Source organism: Pipistrellus kuhlii, unplaced genomic scaffold, assembly GCF_014108245.1.
Source record: "Pipistrellus kuhlii isolate mPipKuh1 unplaced genomic scaffold, mPipKuh1.p scaffold_m20_p_7, whole genome shotgun sequence".
In the NCBI taxonomy this organism is placed as follows: Eukaryota; Metazoa; Chordata; class Mammalia; order Chiroptera; family Vespertilionidae; genus Pipistrellus; species Pipistrellus kuhlii.
The window spans coordinates 27,774,983-27,792,577 of NW_023425573.1; the positions used below are offsets into that span (position 1 = coordinate 27,774,983).

Below are 17,595 nucleotides of genomic sequence, written 5' to 3' on the forward strand. Positions count from 1 at the left end.
TCCCACGCAGTCAGCTTCTTTATCTGAAAACTAGAGGCCTGGTGCACGAAATTCGTGCAGGGTAGGGTCCCCATGCCTGGTGTCCCCGCGCCTCTCGGCTGCCTCCTTCCCTCATTCCCTCAGCAACCTGCCGCTGCCACTGGTTGCCTGCCCCGCCCCCTGGTGGTCAGCGCACGTCATAGCAAGAAATCAAACTCCTGAGTGGACAATTAGCATAGTATGATTTTATATAGGTAGATGGATTTTGTTAAACCCTAGCTTGCAGTAATTTCCATGGCTGTTTACATTTGCAGAGGATGGAGTTATGCCCCTGACCTAGTGCAGGAGTGACATGGGAGGGGATGGTGTGAGAGGCAGCTCCAGCCCTGGGTCCATTGGCCTGTCTATACCGGAGCCCAGGTCCCTGCAGGGGCTCCTGGAGGGAGACCCAGCGAGCTTAGCTGAGGTCACAGGTGTTCTTGGTGCTTTGTCTCCTCCACAGGGGGCTCATGCTCAAAACCTTCATGCACCTTGCATAGGACATTTTCCAGTTAAAGGTAATATGCTGCTTTAGATTTTAAAGATTTAATGTTGGCAAAACTTTTTTTTTCCTTCCAGCATTTTAATCATGTTCATGAGGCGCTTCTACCATATGTCATTGGTGATGTGTCTGTCATAGAGTGAGGACCCACAGCGTTCTCAGCTATCACGATAGCTGTTCTTCCTGTTTGGGAGGGATTCCTGGAAATAATGGCTCCTCTTTTCACTGGAAGACCTTTTTATGAACATATTCAGAGTCAGGGATTCAAGGAATGGTTGCACTAAAAAATGGAGAAGAGGAAAGTTAATGTAAGGACGAGGGAACCACTTACCCCTTTCCACGGGTGTCTTGCCTGTCCCTTTGAAGTAGTGCATCTCTACCGGTGGCATCCCCCTTTCCCCCCCCCCCCCCGCCCCCAGCCTCCTCCCCCCCAGCTATTTGGCAACGACCACACATTTTTGAAGCAGAACAACCCCCTGACAAGGAGTGATCCAGCTTAGCATGTCCACAGCGTGAGGTAGAGATGCCTTGTTCTGGTTGAAGGCCGAGTCCCACCTCCCTTTCTGAAGACATTTTTGAGTATTTTGGTGAGAAATAATAATTCTCTGTCTGCCTCTTACCTATCTCTTTTTTCACGTAACACTGTTTCCTAGGTGTTGTTTATTTGTGACCACTGCCCCACCCCCACCCCAGCACCCTGTCATTGCGCAGGGTGCTCTGGGCGGGGTCAGGGCAGTTCACACCACTCTCTCCCTGGTGTGAGAAGGGAAGGGACAAGGGAAGACTGTCCAGGGAGGCGGGCCTCTTGCTGAAATATTGCCAGTCCATTGACTGCTAGGGCAGCATTCCCCATCCATCGGTCCGGCGGGTGAAGGCCTCTGTGAGGACCGTGTGAGCGCCACGCCACTGCCCCACTCAGGGTGCACGATGGTCAGCACCTCGTAGAGCTGTCTGTCCTCTAGGAATCCCTGGGAAGACAGCCCAGAGATGCCCGTTGTGGGCGGGAGACTGAGCTGGCCGCCAGGTACCGCTGCGGGTGGATCTTTGATTCCCTCGATGCCCACCTCACCCGCACTCACCCAGCACCCCTGGCCTCTCTGCACAACTGCCTGATCCTCAGATCCAGGGATGCCTTTGGACAGGAAGTGTTTTCTTTCTTCTAAACTAGGTCAGCCCAGATTGGGTTTTGACAAAGAGTGCTGACCTGCTGTTAGTCTCACTTGCGCCTAGAGCACGCGGTGGGGCCTGCTGTTAGAATGGGGAAGGTGTGGAGGGTGGTGTTGGTGTGTCTGTACACGACACCCAGCCCCGTGGCCCCTTGGGTGGAGACCGCACGGCCGTCCTGGAGGAAAAGGAGGCGGGATGTGGGTGCTCAGAGGACCTCCCAGCGTTCCTTCCTGCTGGATCAGCATGTCCTGGCCTGAGACCCACACTTGTCCTCCTGTGACTCAGAGACTGGGGTCAAGTCCTTTCCTCGTCTACTCTTCCACTTGTGGCTTCCAGTTTGTGAAAGGAGAAAAACACACCCCCTATGAGTTCCGCCCAGGCAGGGGTGAGTGCAGGAGGGCTGTCGGTCTGCAGAGCTGAGCTCAGAAAACTTTCCTCCTGAAATGATCCAACTGAGTCTCATGCCAAGAGGTAACACATGAAACTGCTCGTGAAACATAAATATCTTTTTTTTTTCTTTTTAAAAAATCCTTACCTGAGGATTTTTTCCCATTAACTTTTAGATAGAGTAGAAGGGAGGGAGAGAGAGAGAAACATTGATGTGAGAGAGACATGCTGATTGGTTGCCTCATGCACATGCCCTTTGGGCTGGGTGAATGGGCTGATGCTCTAACCATTAAGCACACCGGCAAAGGCTCTTTTTGCTTCTTACAGCATCTGTCAGTCATCCCAATGCAGAAACATAACCTTTCCCGGGGCCCTGACCTGGAGAAGAGGCTCTTTGCTGGTTCCTGAATGGACCTGCAGGGACCAGGGCAAAGCCCCTGGTTGGCAGCTCTCTGTTGCCCACAGACTGGGTTCTGCTAATACTGCAAGCTTGATTAATAACCGGCGAGATCTGTTACTGGGAAAGTCAGGTTGAGTTGCATTTGACTCTGCTGACTACCCGTGGTTTCCTTTAAGTAAGGCTTATCAGCTCTAGTAACACTTGTGAAATAGCATTCTTGTGCAGGGCGTTTAATTTATAGGCAGTTAGAAATGGCCCAGAACAGGGAAGTCATGGAAGGGTGGCCAAAGGATCTCATAAACTTGGAACTGGGAGAGCGAAGCCAGCTGCCAGGGTGGTGAAGGGGTGGAGACAGGGCTGATCCCTGCCCTGGGCCTCTCTGCAGTCCTTCCTCCCCTCCACCATGGGGTCCCAGCAGCACTGAGGTCTGCCCACCTGCTCTCTGGTGTGAATGAAGCAGGGAGACCAACTACAGGGTCCCCCCCCCCGCCCCCCCCCCCCCAAATGGTGATATATTCCACCGCGTGGAAAAATTAGAAAGTCTAGAGGGTCCCATTTAAAAGGCAGCAGGGAAATAAAGCATAATACCGTCTGAACATACATAGTAGGATTATTTATATTTAAAGGCAGGTCTGGCTGCATAAAGGGGATTTGGAGTGACAGGTTCTGTCTGAGCCTCTGATTCTGTGCATCGGAAGAGCCCATGCATCCAGGGCAGTAGGGAGAGGCGGTTCTCCAGCATAATCAGTCTAGACACTAAGGTGTAATGTGAAATTATTACGACTGGGGGAGAAAAATCAGTGCTCCTTTGCAAGATGGAAGACACTGAAAAGTAGTGGCCAGACACATTGGGCTGTGGCTGAAAGAGGTTCACTCCTCCAGTGTCTTCTAAGATTCGGTGTCATCTAAGGTGGATGGAATGGAATCTCCTACTCTGCAGGCTGCATCCTCCTACGGCTAAGTGCAAAACCTGGGCTGGATTTTAGACAACCAGTACTAATTGGAAGACACTACCAGCTACCAGTGGTTCATTATTTGGGCTCTGAAGGAATACTATTTTATTTTTTTACCTTGGGCCCTGAATGACTCAGATAAGAAGATGTATTATATATCTTGCTATGGGCCAACTAATTTCATATTAAAATGATCTCAATACTTGAAATTTAAACTAGTGGGAATGGGTCCCAGGGCATGTGGGAACTCTTAATTTTGGTTCCACCATTGCCCCTCACAGAGCTCCCCGCCTCTCCTGCCTCTAGAATTGCTGAGCACCAGTTTTTCTGCTTACAAACTGGGTTGGCCTTTAAGTCCATACAGCTGCCGTTGTAACATGGCTTTTGCCAATCTTAGTGGTGCTCGCCTATTAGAAAGAGTGCCGGGTACTGTATCCTCACCGATTTGATGTCCTCCTCTCTGTTTTTTTCATGTTAAATCACTTGGCCTTGAAACTGCATCATTTTTCATGAATTTGTGAATTCTTTAGGGACACAGGCCCTGCCTTCTTAATGCTCAGTGTTGCAATAATAAACAAATGAACAAACAGAAGAATGAGTAAATAAATGAAAGCTTACTGAGATGCTTAAGTCTCATTTGTTTCATTAGTATCAAGTTCAATAATAGTCACACATTTGTTCCTCTCTTCATTGCCAAGAAGGCAGAACTCTGACACTTACTGAGACCACAGAAATGACATTGTAGCATGGGAATAGGTACAGACAGTGTGTCAGCAAATAGCTAGCTGTGCATCCTGGGGGAAGATGCCCACCCTCTCTGGGCCTCTGCATCCCCCTAACTTGATGGGCCCTAGAAACCTCGTTCTGCCTGGCTCTTACTCTTGAAGTTGGTGGTTCTTGGGTCTAAACAAAGAGGGCTTTTTATTGAAGCTTAAAAGGTAAGACCCCTCTGTCCCAGGGCCCCCATTTTGCATTGAGGACATGTTAGAGGCATTTCTCCCGAACTTTGGGTGCTGGAAGCTGGTGGACAGAGCCTAAGACCCTATGGGTAGGAATCATATTGTTGAGGTACAGCCACTGAGGGTGGTCAGATGTGCTTTAGAGTGTTGTGGTGTGTGTTTTTAACAGACTTTATTTTTAAGAGCAATACTGCACAAAGTTACACAGATTTCCCATAGACCCCCGGCCTCCACACATACATGGCCTCCTCCATCACCAACACCCTCCTCCAGAGTGCTGCATTTGTTACAGTGGATGAACCTACAGGGACCCCTCACAATCACCCAGAGCCCAGAGGGTACATTAGGGCTTACTCTTTTTTTTTTTTAAATACGTTTTTATTTCAGAGAGGAAGGTAGAGGGGAAGAGAGATAGAAACATCAGTGATGAGAGAGAATCATATTGCCTGCATGCCCCCTACTGGGGATTGAGCCCACAACCCAGGCATGTGTCCCTGCCCAGAAACGAACCCAAGGCTCTTCAATCTGCAGGCCGACACTCTATCCACCGAGCCAAACCAGCAAGGGCTGGGGTTCACTCTTGGTGGTGTACATTCTGTGGGTTTGGACAAATGCATAATGGCACGTACCCATCATTAGGTGTCGTACAGAGTATTCTCCCTGCCCTTTTAAGTAAATAAATTGAATCAACTCGAAGTCTTTCTGATTTATCTCATTAAATTAGAACATTTCATTTCACTCTGAGGTGAAACCCAGGTTTCCCAGGTCATACCCTCCTTCCTAAGAGCCCTCAGGACCCACCTCTGTTCTTTCAGTGCTGTGAGCATGTCAGGTGCCCCATACTCATGACTGATGAGAGGAGGGGCAGGCAGCTCCTGCAGACGGTCCTGGCACCCGGAGGACCACCTGGCAGGAGCACTGTCCCTAGAAACAACCCCTGCACCACCTTTGGCATGTCCTTGCCCAGAGAAGGCCGCGAAGCCTCTGGTCTGATTGGTGGGAATTGTATTTAGGACATTTTCCTTCTGAAACTTCAAGGCATCACGAAGAACTAAGACTGACCAACTATGTTAGAACCCTGTACTGCACCGGGTAGTGTCAGGATCCACGATTATAGAGCCACGAGGCGGCAAGTGGAGGGTTTGATGGAAGAGGAACTCAGCGTTCCTATTAATGGTAAATTAGTGCTTACACAGCGCCCAGCACACAGTTTCTTAGCGAAGTTAGTTCTCACAAGAGTGCTCAGGTTTAGGCACATTTTCTTCATTGCCATTTTACAGGGGTAAAAATGGAGGTGGCCAGGAAGTGGGCAAGCCTGGCCAAGACAGGCAAGGCTCCTTTCTGCTCTTAACCAGTGTGTTCTGCCTGTTGTCCAGGTAGCAAGTGCCTTCCTGTCCAGAGCCTTTCCCCACACATTGGGAAATTCCAGGAGTGAAGCACAGCCACCTCAGAGAGCTGCCATCACCACCCCTCTTTGTTCTCTCCTTCCTGGGAGTGCACGTGTTCCTGTGCAAAATTAGGGGGTACCTAAAATGCCTTTTTTATAACAAGAAAATGGAATCAGCGAGCAGTCTTTCCGACTTGAGTCACGATCTTGTCAAACACCGTGGTTAGGGGAGGTACTTCATACACCAGTAGCGGGTGAGAGAGAATCCATTTTTGCAACCATGTCCAGAGTTTTGGTGTCAGGTTAGTGTTCTGGCAGGGCATCAGGTGGACCCCTGGAGGCTCCGGTCCGTGCGGCCCGATCCACCCCGGTGTTTCGGCCTGCCTGCCGAGCCGCGCTCCCGCCGCCACCGCCGCGCTCCCGGGACCTGGCGGCCGGCTGAGCGCGCGCGGCCCGCGGTCCCTGCACGTCGTCTCCCGCCCGGGAGCGCGTTTCCATTTTAAACCGCCGCCCTCCCGCCCCAAGGCCGGGGCGGCGCAGCTGCCTGCCTGTCTCGGGCCCTGGGAGTGGCGCAGGCTCCGGAGCCGCCGAACTGTGCAAAAAAGGCCCGAAGATGCTCGCCGGCCGCACGCTTAGACAATGAAGCCGCGGGCGCCGCCGCCGCCCGCCCCGGGCCCCGCGCGCCGCGGCCGCACCTGCCGGCCAGGCCGTCCCCGCTGCTGACCGCCCGCCCTCCCGCCGCTCCGCCCACCCGCCCCGCGGGCCCATGGCTGGGCGTCTGGGACCCGGAGCCCCGCACTCGTGCCGCGCGGCGCAGGGGCCGGCGGGCGCCGGGGGCGCCATCCCTGCCTCCTGAGCGCGGCCCTCGCGGCGAGCAGGGGGCGTGGGCCCTCTCCCGGCGCGGCCGCTCGCCCCGCCTCGCCCGGCGACCGCCCGATCGCGCGTCCCGGCCGGTGGCGCCGGATGCAGAGGAGCCCCGGCGGCGGGCGGCGCGGCGGCGGCTGCGGCCCCGGGCGACATGTACCTGCTGGACGCCAGCGGCGAGCCCGCGTCCCCGCCCGCGGACACGATGCCGCGCGGGACGCCCCCCAGGAAGACCGTGTACCGCATCTCCGTGACCATGGTCCGGAAGGAGCAGCTGGCCGCCGCCGCCGCGGGCCCCGATGGCTCCGACCCGCGTCCCGCTCGGAAGCTCCGGCCCGGGCGCTCCCCGGACGCGCCCGGGCGGCTGGTGGAGGAGGAGGAGGAGGAGGAGGAGGAGGCAGAGGAGGCTTCGGCGGGCACTGAGGACCCAGAGGGCCGAGGCCCCCCGCGCGCCTGGGACGTCCGTACCTACCGCACCCGCAGCACCGGGCAGCTGGAGCTCGGGCGGCTTCGGCCGTGCACACGCGGCTCCGAGCCCGCGGGCCTGGCCGGCAGCCCCCCGGCCGTGGAGCGAGAGCCCAGCCCGCCTGCGCCGGGCGGCAGCCCCGACGTGGAGGGGGTCCGGGCCGCGCCCCTGCGGCGGAGCCTCAGCTTCAGGCACTGGAGGAGCGGGCCCGAGGCCCCGCGGGGGGAACGGGCCCCGGGCGGCGGGCGGCGCCACAGCAGCTCGGCGGCGAGCCTCGCCTGGGCGCCGGGCGGCGAGACCGCGGCCGCCGACCCGGTGGCGGTCCCCGAGCCCGCGCCCGCCGCGCAGCCCGCCTCGGAGAAACGCAACACTCTGGACGTGGGCGAGGTGCTCAGCAAGAACGACGCGCTCTCGGACCTGGAGCGCTGGGAGCGCAGCAAGAGCAAGAACCGCACGCTGGACAACAGCGACCTGCAGCGGCTGGAGCGCGCGCGGGCCGCGGCCGCCGGCCCCGGCGCCGCCTCGGAGCGCCGGCTGCTGCGCTTCTTCAGCGGCATCTTCGCACGCAGGGACGGTGCAGCCGGCGGCGGGCCCTCCCCGAGGAGCGGCGCCCTGCGGCCCCGCGGCTACTTCAGCCTGCGACGCGCCCCGGTCGACGCGCACTCCTCCAGCGCCGAGAGCATCGAGGGGTCCCCGCGCAGAGGTGGGCAGCGCGGCCGGGGCGGGAGGGCCGTGGTGGGAGGGAACCTTCGGGCCCCGCGGCGGGCCTGCTCAGCGGTGTGCGCTGGACCTGGAGGGCGGCTAAGCCTTCTAAGGGATCTGCCCCATCTCCGGTCACCGCTGCACCTGGTTGTGCAGGATGTGAACCCAGTACTGCAGTGTCCCCCAGTCATAATAATTCTGCGGCGTCTGGGCATTCTTGACTGGCCTGGCTTCCAGCTGCGTGTGGTGGCGCCTTGCAGGGCTTGTGATCTAAGCCCCTGTGAGCCTGTCTCCGGAGAGATCACCTTGCCAGGTGGTGCCTTTCTCCCGCGGTGCTGGCACAGGCCTCTGGCACAGGCCTCTAGGCCCGCAGGCTCAGGGAGCTGGCAGCGTGCTGCCACCTGGGATACCTATGGGCTGCTCCAGGAGGCCAGGCCTTAGGCCAAGGCTGCCGCACAGGTGGCACCCTGGTGGGGAGAAGCAGCTTTGCTCTCAGTTGAATGTCTTTCTCCACCACCAAGCCTGGTGTCCTCATCAGGACTCCCTGGAGATGATGCTGTGGGTACTGTGCTGTGGCCTCGGCTGTTGGCCGGCTGGCACCTGTTGTGCTTGGTCAGGGATGTAGGCCTCTCTTCCTGGTCACCATGTCTGGTATGCAGGCAGGGAAATCACAGCCTGGAAGCCTGGCCTGAAATCTTAGTCCTCTGCTCCCGTAGGCCCCCTGACTAGGACCTTGCAGGGAAGGTTCCCAGGAGGTGTGATAATATTCTGGTACAAGAATCCGGTAGCTTCTGATAGTGTTGGGGGGGTGAGGGTTAAAACCCTCCAGAACCTGCAAAACACAGACCCCTCTCTCCACAGAGTGATGCTTGAGCATCACTCTGCAGGAGGAGGCAGGGTGGGCCAGGGAGCCTCTGAGGGGGAGGGCTAGGAGAGATCTCAAGATGCAGTCACCCATGCATTTCCCCAATGAAAGGTCATAGGCCGTCAGTACAGCGCTGATGCTGCTACAGGTAAGGCTGGTAAAACGCTGTGGTGTGGGAGCTTTGGTTAGAGACTTTCAGCTGCCAACACACCTTCCTCCTGGAGGTCACCAGTTACCTGACTGCCTGGGGGTGCAGTAAAACCAGCCAATGCAAAGAAATTGCTGCTCTCGACGTCAATATTCTTAATTGAAGACAAATAATGTCACCTTCTCATGTGCTTCCGATGAGCCTCCAAATGTGAGAATATTTGAAACCAAGAAGTTGAATGTGCAATTGTGTTAAAATCTGATGTTGTTCTTGATATAGTATAATGTACCTGTTTCCAGACTGGCATTAGTTTATCTTGTTGAATTTTTTAAAAAGCAGTTACTTTATTATTTTCCCAGCAATTTGAAGCATGGTGCATGAATTCTTTACCCACATGTGGTCGTGTAATCCACACCATCCATGTCCATACGTACCAGGGATCTTGCCTTGAAGAGTTATTTGTCTGCAGGTGAAGCTGGGTGAATGATGGCCTTATCAAATGATCAGTGTCAGTTGTGTGGCCCATACATTTCACCCCAAAGCCTCTCTCAATTACAATTGATATTCAGTATTATTTTATACCAGAGGCCCGATGCACGAAATTCATGCAAGGGACTTGGCCCTTGCAGCCCCAGCTGCCACCACCCTCTGCAAGGCGATCGATCGCAGCTCCCCCCCCCCCCCCCCCACACACACACACATACACACTGGTTGATCCAGAAGGTCGTTCTGCCACTGTCTGGTCTAATTAGCATATTAGCTCTTTATTATATAGGATTAGTTTCAGGTGTGCAACATAGTGGTCAGACATCCATATAATTTACAAAGTGACCCCCTGGATACTTCTGGAACCCACCTGGCATCAACCGTAGTTAATACAGTAGTATTGACTGTGTTCTCTGTGCTGTACTTTATATCCCTGGAACTGTTTTTGCACATCTTGTGTTTTAACCTGCCTTGGGAAACTTGTGTTAGGAGGCACCAGGTTTGACTCCCAACCATTACCCCATCCTTTCCCACATGCTCTGAAAATACTTAAAAATCCTACGAGTTACTTTGGTTTGTATAAAGTTGCTACTTCCCTTTGCTTTCAGTGGAAGTTGAGGCACGCAGCCTAGGCCCCCTCTAATAGTAGGCTTGGATCTTTGCTCTCACGGGCTTTGTAGAAAATAGTAATTACCACCTGGGTTCCAGACAAGCATGCCTCATCGAGGGAGAGGGCAAGGGCAAGGGCGAGGGAGAGGGAGAAGCACAAAGGATGTAGAAAAAAGGTGGCCCTTGTATCTGTTGATTCCAGGTAAAAGCACTGGCACTTGGGTGTTCCTTTTTGTTCAAATGGATAGATAGTAGGTTTGAAATACTAAAGGTGTGAAGTCTGTTGGAGTGTTATCCTCTAGAGCAGTGTTTCCCAAAGTGTGGTACGCGTACCCCCAGGGGTACGCATTGCACCGGAGTTTGGTGGGGATATGCACTACACAGTGCTTAGCTGCGCCTAATTCTATATTCTCATGAGTACGAGGGGTATTCAGCGTTACGAAAATTATAGAAGGGGTACACATATGTCAAAAGTTTGGGAAACACTGCTCTAGAGCAGTAGAAGATAACAATAGTAATAATTGGATTAGTGCTTGGTTGGTCCCTTGTGGCCAATCCTTCTCAGGGTGGAGTTACTTTGGTCTGAGGGTTGTAGGTTGTGTAGCAAAGCCGAATGTTAATGAACTAGGTCACAGCACACATAGAACTGCAGGACCTTACTTTATCCTGAAGTTCTAGGTAATGACAGAGAGGCCACCTTTTTCACCTGCCTTCAGCTAACATGCCTGAAATGCCATGGTCCTTAAGATACTTATAAGATCATAGTGTCCTTACAAGTAAAACGTACCTCCCCCACAGCTTTCAGGCCTCATTTTATGATATACTTGCCCACATTTTATATGTCGGCTTCCTATGACAGTTTTTCATAATTTAGGTGCTAATTAAGTGAGGTTATGACTTCAGGGTAAAAATCTCTAAGGCAACAGTCGGACACAGTGACACAGGCCCGTTTCTCTGGGAATGGCAGGAGGCTGCAGGTGCCCAAGGCCTCGCCCACAGCCGGGCCAGGTTGGTGAGCAGGACTCGGAGGATGTGGATTTTAGCGAGGTGCCGTGGTGCAGGCTCCAGAACGCGGCCTGTGTGGTCGGCAGCACCCTGCCACAGGCACTGGTGATTTGTAGCCAAGTCTGAGATGTTCACGTTCAGTATGATAAATGTTTTGCCATCAAGAGTCTGCTAAACACTTTTTTTTTGGCCTTTTTGGATTTCAGAATAACAGATCAGCTATTGTGGACCCATGATGTGAGAGAGAGATACACACACACACACACGCACACACACACACACACTCCTTGTTTCACTAGTTTCTTTAAATCTTGGCCACAATATTAAAATTTGAAGTTTCTTAAAGTCTAAAGGAAGTTAGAGAAGATTGTCATCAGGCAGGCTCTCCTTTTGTTAGACTCTTTCAGCTTAGGGGAAGCAAGATGGTTGGAGTCTTGTTTTACGTCACACACAGGCCTCCATATCACACACCTGGGATTTTCCCGTGTTCTTAACTGGGCATCATGGTGGAAGGTTTGAAGCTCCTACCTTCTCAGAATGATTCTCTTGTCCTTTGGTTCACATCTGTTTAGGGCTCTTTCTCTCCTTAACCTCTACCGCCGTGTATGACAGTCACTGCCCAGAGACCCAGGGCAGCTGGTCCTCTGAGGTCCACAGATATGAGAGCCCCTGCGTCAGGTCAGGGGCAGCTTCCTGTCTCCTGACACACATGTGTCAGGCAGTCTGTTTGTTGACACAGGTATCATTTCATACAAAGAAGGATGGAATGATAAGTGACTCATTACATTGTAGGGTGTCACTGTCTGTGTCCCAGGCAGCCTGCTAACACTCTTGGAACCGGCCAAACGCAATGCCAGTCCAGAGCTGCACGTGTGTTTAGGGTGTTGTGTTGCTGTCTGGGAGGATTGATTACAGCAATAAAATGATTCGTTGATAGCCCTGCATTTTAGATGACTAATTTACAACTGATATTTGACAACATATTTTTTTTTTAGGAGAGGCTTTGTTCTTTAATTTCTGATTCCCTTGATTTGTATCCTTTTCTGTAACATGATTGACTATTTTATACAGTTTAAAAGAATAAAAAACTTCAGTGGAGAAGGAAAGGAAGCAGCAATTAAATGAAACCAAATTACTGAAATAACTGGATACATCTTAACTTTTAAACTTGACTTGTTACAGAAAAGGAGTTATAGGTTTTAAAGAAACAATGTAACTCAGCTTCTCATTCGAAACATTTTGAATTAATTACATACTCAGTATGTAAGGGTTTACTTGCTAGTTTAGGAATTCACTTGCTTTTTTTTTTTTTTTTTTTTTTTTAAATAAATGGCTGCAGATAGCAGCTTAGGGCACCCGGTTTTGCTGTTGCTGCTATAAAGTTGAATTGCTCCCCTGGTGATGGAGAGCCTGCTTGGGATACAGGCAGAGCGGCTGAAGGTCAGCCACGCGCCTCTGGGCAGACACCAGAGGCAGGGGCTGAGTCTTGCTGTGCTTATTTCCTCCAATCAGAGCCCGAGTTACAGCATCGTCACCTGTTAGCATCTCTCTTCACGTCAGCCTGGACTTAGGTTATCCTGCCACCAAAGGAATGCTTACAATTGCATCTGCTAAAGGGGTTCTCCGGGTGTAGCCTAGACCCAGTGCAGTTGTCTGCTAGCTATACGATTAACAAATAACCTTTCATTTGGTTGTATGTGAGCCAACTATAAAGTACCGGCACTACTTTTATTTTTTGTTTGTTTGTTTGTTTTTGAGTGGTCTTGTTTTTCTGCTGCGAGCACAAACACTGAGTGTCTGTGGTGTGTTCTGCAGCGGGAGCAGGGCCCAGATCCTGTCTCCAGTGGTCAGTAGCCGGTTGGGGGACATGAGGAAGTTCTAGTAAATCACAGCTTCAGGGGACACGCAGGGGAGGTATGACTGTGTTTCTCTGCACAGCACACCGCCATTGGTGCACTAGTCCCAATGTGATCTTGTCTGCCAATTCTAATAGCCAGACCCTCTTGGGCAGGAAGTCCCTTTTGTACTGCAGGATTCAGAGCATTGTGTTTGGCATGTAGAATTTTGACAAATGCTTGTGGGAGGGATCAATGAGAAGACACAAATAAAGGCAACAGATATCCATGAGCAGGAGAAGGAGTTAATGAAGACCTTATAGAGGGGTAAAATGATTTGGGTTTTACAGGATCAATAGGAGCTTAACAGATGGCATAGAGGAGATTCTGTATGAGCAAGTTGGTTGGGATTTCTATAGTTAACTCCTCAGAAATCATGTCTGTTGCCCAGGTCTGTATGATTAATACCAACATCGAGCATTAAAAAGGATGTTATATGTTTTCCACAATGAGTTTTAAAAATTTTTCTTTTTTTAATTAGGTTTCTGTTTTCTATAGGAAATTCACTTTAAGTTTTTGGGCTTTTTCCCCCCCTATAAAGATTTGAAATAATTATATCAATTTAAAATGCTGTCACAATGAGCAAATTAATGGACAAGTGAAGGTTCTGGTTATGAGGACCGTGGTTGAGATGGGCCATGTACAGCTGCAGTTGTATCTCAGGTGATGCTCAGAATTGGTGTTAAGGTAGGTAGATCAGCAAAAAGAAGGGAGATCTGTCATCTTTGCATCACCTACGTGTCATCTGCCCATTGCTGTTTTGGTCTAGGTTTGGTTCAGCCCAAATTGGAGTCCACCATGGTATTGATGTTGACTTGTTAATAGGTGCTTGCCTTCGAAATTATGTCTCATCTATGGCAATTGATGGAGGCATTCACATTTGCTCTCTTTTCTCCTGTTAATTCACTTAAGACATTAGTGTAGATGCTCCTATAACTTAAAGAATGTTAGTGCATGCCTCTTCAGTTAGCTGGTCTGAATTTAAGGATAGGACTTGGCCCCTTGCTTTCTATTATCTCCTGTTATTTTCATTTTTGTAGTTGGCTTTGGTACTTACATCACTAATGGATGTGAAGACTCATACAAATACACCTTCCCTATGTCAGAAGATGGGAAGGCTCCTCGCTCGTCGGGCACCAGGGTGTGCCAGCCAGAGGCCTGTGGAGGGGTCACATGGCTGTCCTTATCTCATGGTGGTAGTTGGAGGAGGCACAGTTCAGTTGGCAGGAGTGAGAGGGAAGATGAGGGTTAGGCTCGCACACAGCCCACTGTTGAGATAGGGCACAGCTTCCGATCTCTTCCTCCTGTGATCTTTGGGCCCAGGGTTTGCGTGACATAGTGAGTGACGGTTTTGGTCCACACACAGGACTGCTCCCTTTTTCCAGAGGACGGTCTCTGCCTACCCGTGTGTACACGTTTCTCTGAGTGGATGTCCATTCGTGTAAGATGGTTCACAGGGAGTCTTGTGCGCCCTCGTCCTCTGTGCCTGTCATCGCAAGGACTCCTTTCAGCCTTCCCGCTGACTGTCGGACACTTGAGAATTGATTCCAAGAACAATGCCCCCAGCCCCTGCTTCTCCGGACACTAGATCAGAATTACTCAGACGGCGTCTTCAGCTGTGGGGTGGGGATGGCGGGTATTTATCCAGCCAGGGCCCTACAACCAAAGAGATCCCGGGTGGAGTTGGGGATGCTCGTCTGTAACCGCTTTCCTGCAACTCCAGTCCTGCTGCCTGAGAGCCTGGCCCAGCTCCGTGGGGCGTGGCAGACCTGAGCGAGGCGGGCCTTCCGTGCCACAGCTCGTCATAGCTCCGGGATACGCGGATCTTATCGCTCCGCTCATAGTAGCTGCCAAACAAGAATCCCAAGCTTCTGAGAAACTGATTGCGCTTGCAGGGAAGAGCAGAGGCCTAATCGGCTTTCCCCATCTGGTTCGTGGAATGTTCTGCAAACCAACTTCCTTGCATTAAACCTGGAGTGTCAAGACCTGTCTCCCAGTGTTTGAGAGGCAGACATGAGAAGGACCAGGAGCTGCTCAGCACTGATGCGTGCAGTGTCCAGGGAGAGGGATGAGTGGACGTCACCTCTCACCAGCAGAGCTGTCCCACTCTACAGCACCTGCCCGCTTCCCTGGAGGGGTTCCCTGTCATTGGAGCTTTCACACAAGGCCAGTGGGGGACTCTTCTAAGGGGAACTGTGTTGTTAGTGTGGAGGCTTAGAATTGATGGGCTGAAATACACCCTACTTTTTTTTTTTTTTAATAATATATTTTATTGATTTTTCACAGAGAGGAAGAGAGACAGATATACATCAGCTGCCTTTTGCACACCCTCTATTGGGGATGTGCCCACAACCAAGGTACTTGCCCTTGACAAGAATCGAACTTGGGACCTTTCAGTCCGCAGGCCGACGCTCTATCCACTGAGCCAAACATCCTACTTTTAAACTCAGCAGTCCTTTCAGGGTCTGGGTGCTTGCTGATTTTTATCCCTGTCTTCACCCCAGATGTGGCTTTCTCCCGAATTTAAAGGAAGGGAGATGCCTCTGTCCATAATGTTCCCCCACCATGGCTCCAGCTTTGTTCTGCTACTTTGAGACCTCAGTTCTGTCTGCCAGCGAGAAGCTGCCTGCCCCACCTCCCCTCTGCCACCTGTCACGATCCTCAGGGCATTGATGCCACTTGTCCTGTGGGCACGGGGGGTGATGTCTGAGTGTGACCTCAGTCTGGTTCTCTCACAGCCTCTGCCTCTTTCCCGCGTTCTCCCAGCGCCTTGACTCAGAGCGGACTCCGGGTGTGTGAGTGATGCTTGGACGGTGGCGGGAGGAGAGAGCGCTCTGTTTGTGGGAGACGGTCATTACCACGTGGAGGAAGCAGGGTCTGAGTCAGTGGAGGAGGCTGAGTCTTGGCTGCCACACTCAGGCCGGTGAGGCGCCGGGCAGGTCACTCACCGCCGAGCGCCCTCTGACCCATGCTGCCTCGTTCATGTAAACCCCAGTCTCCTGACGCCCTGGCTGGGCCTTGGGGAGGGCAGAGGAGATGACCGTGGCGGCAGGCACTGTGCTCTGCAGCCTGGCAGCGTCTTTGCTTTTGAATGATGACCTGGCATGGCCTGCAAAGGACCAAAAGATAGAAAACATCAGCTATAGGGACACGTTTGAAGGTACACCTGCCAAGAGCTGCACACCTGCCCAGGTGGGCCAGATGCACCCCTAAAGCTGCCACAGGTGTCAGCTAACCTGGCTTTTTTTTGTTTTTGTTTTTAATCCCCACCCGAGGATATTTTTCCATTGATGTTTAGAGAGAAGGAAAGAGAGAGGGAAAGACAGAGAGAAACATCGATGCGAGAGAAACACATCGATTGGTTGCCTCCTGCATGAGCCCCAACCAGGGCCCAGGCCTGCAACCAGGTACGTGCCCTTGACCGGAATCGAACCTGGGACCCTTTGGTCTGCAGGCCGACACTCTACCCACGGAGTGAATTGGCCAGGGCTAACCTGGCTTTTTATTTTTACTACATCATCCTTTATTTTCCCATGCTCTTCCAGTTCTTTTTATTTTAAATTCTTTTTTGTTCTCCAATATCGGATTAGTTTCAGGTGTTCAGCATAGTGGTTAGACATTGATACAGCTTATGACGCCATCCCTTCGGTAAGTCTAACTCCGTGCCTGGTTACTGCACCATTACTGACTGTATTCCCCACGCGGTACATCCCCGTGGCTGTTCTGTATCTGCCAGAGCTACCAGTTCCTGTTAAGTTGTTCACCATTGTACCTTAAAACTGCATATGGAGAGAACAGATCATCTCTTTTCTTTGGCTTACCCTCCTGTCCCCCCTACCCTTCCCCCATTCATGTAACTAGAAGGGTGACTGCCTTTGCAGATGGATCCATTTCCGTCTTGATGGAGCCAGATTCATGTCTGTTTCCAGCAGCTCTCCATTGCGGCCTGTGCTCCCTCCGGGAGAAGCCTCCCTGCAGAAGCCTTTGCCGGTGGGAACAGTGACTGCTACTCAGCCCCCTATCCCCACCCCCACCCCCAGCCTCTCCCCCCCGGCGGCTTGCAGCCTCCGGAGCAGGGAGCATCCACACGCTATCTTCATCAAGTTTGTTCAGTGCAGTGCAGTGGAGTGGAGGTTACTGGGAACTTTCCATGTCACCTTTAGGTATTGAGGTTTTCTCATGTATGTAAGGATACAAATGGCATTGAACCTGTGTTGGTCTCCGGCTGCCCCCCTGACTCTTCTGTATAGGAAGTACGGTCTCCCCCCTTGATCCACGGGGATACAACCCCCACGGATACCTGGAGCCTCGGAGAGTACCGAACCGTTGTGCACTGTTTGTCCTACTTATAATAAAGTTTAATATGTAAACCAGTCACAGCCACAGATTAACACTGACTAGTGATAAAATGGAACAGTTATAACACTACACTGTAATAAAGGTGACTATGGCTTCCCTCCCTTCCTCCCTCCTCCGCCCCCCCCTCCCCCTCCCCTGATCCGATGGATGGTAGCATATACAGCATGGAGACGCTGCACAAAGGATGATTCCTGAGCCCTAATGAGATTTCATCACGACACTCAGAACACCAGGCAGTTTAAAGCTTATGAATCTTTAACTTCTGGTTTTTCCCCCCAAAACACATTCAGACCATGGCTGACCACTGGTAACTGGAACCTGGGGAAGCGAAACCGTGGTTAAGGGGGGACGCCTGTCCTGCCACGTCAGGCACAAGCACTTGATCGATGAAGACTCGTCCCAGAGCCACTGAAGGTTCCTTCG

General features: G+C 52.2%; 1 protein-coding gene across 11 annotated transcripts in view; it reads left to right on the forward strand.

Annotated features, from left to right (window-relative positions):
• The window catches only part of AGAP1 (ArfGAP with GTPase domain, ankyrin repeat and PH domain 1), a 396,133-nt gene that overhangs the window by 105,422 nt on the left and 273,116 nt on the right, over positions 1-17,595 (forward strand). Inside the window, exon 1 of one of the 11 annotated variants that reach the window (XM_036420714.2) lies at positions 6,518-7,806. The exons of 6 other annotated variants lie outside the window; for them this stretch is intronic. In XM_036420714.2, coding sequence (XP_036276607.1) covers positions 6,792-7,806 — 1,015 coding nt within the window. In that variant the 5' untranslated portion in view covers positions 6,518-6,791. Of the gene's footprint in view, positions 1-6,517; positions 7,807-17,595 lie in introns of those variants that run through there. 4 more of the 11 variants (XM_036420713.2, XM_036420710.2, XM_036420711.2 and 1 more) reach the window with 4 other exon arrangements.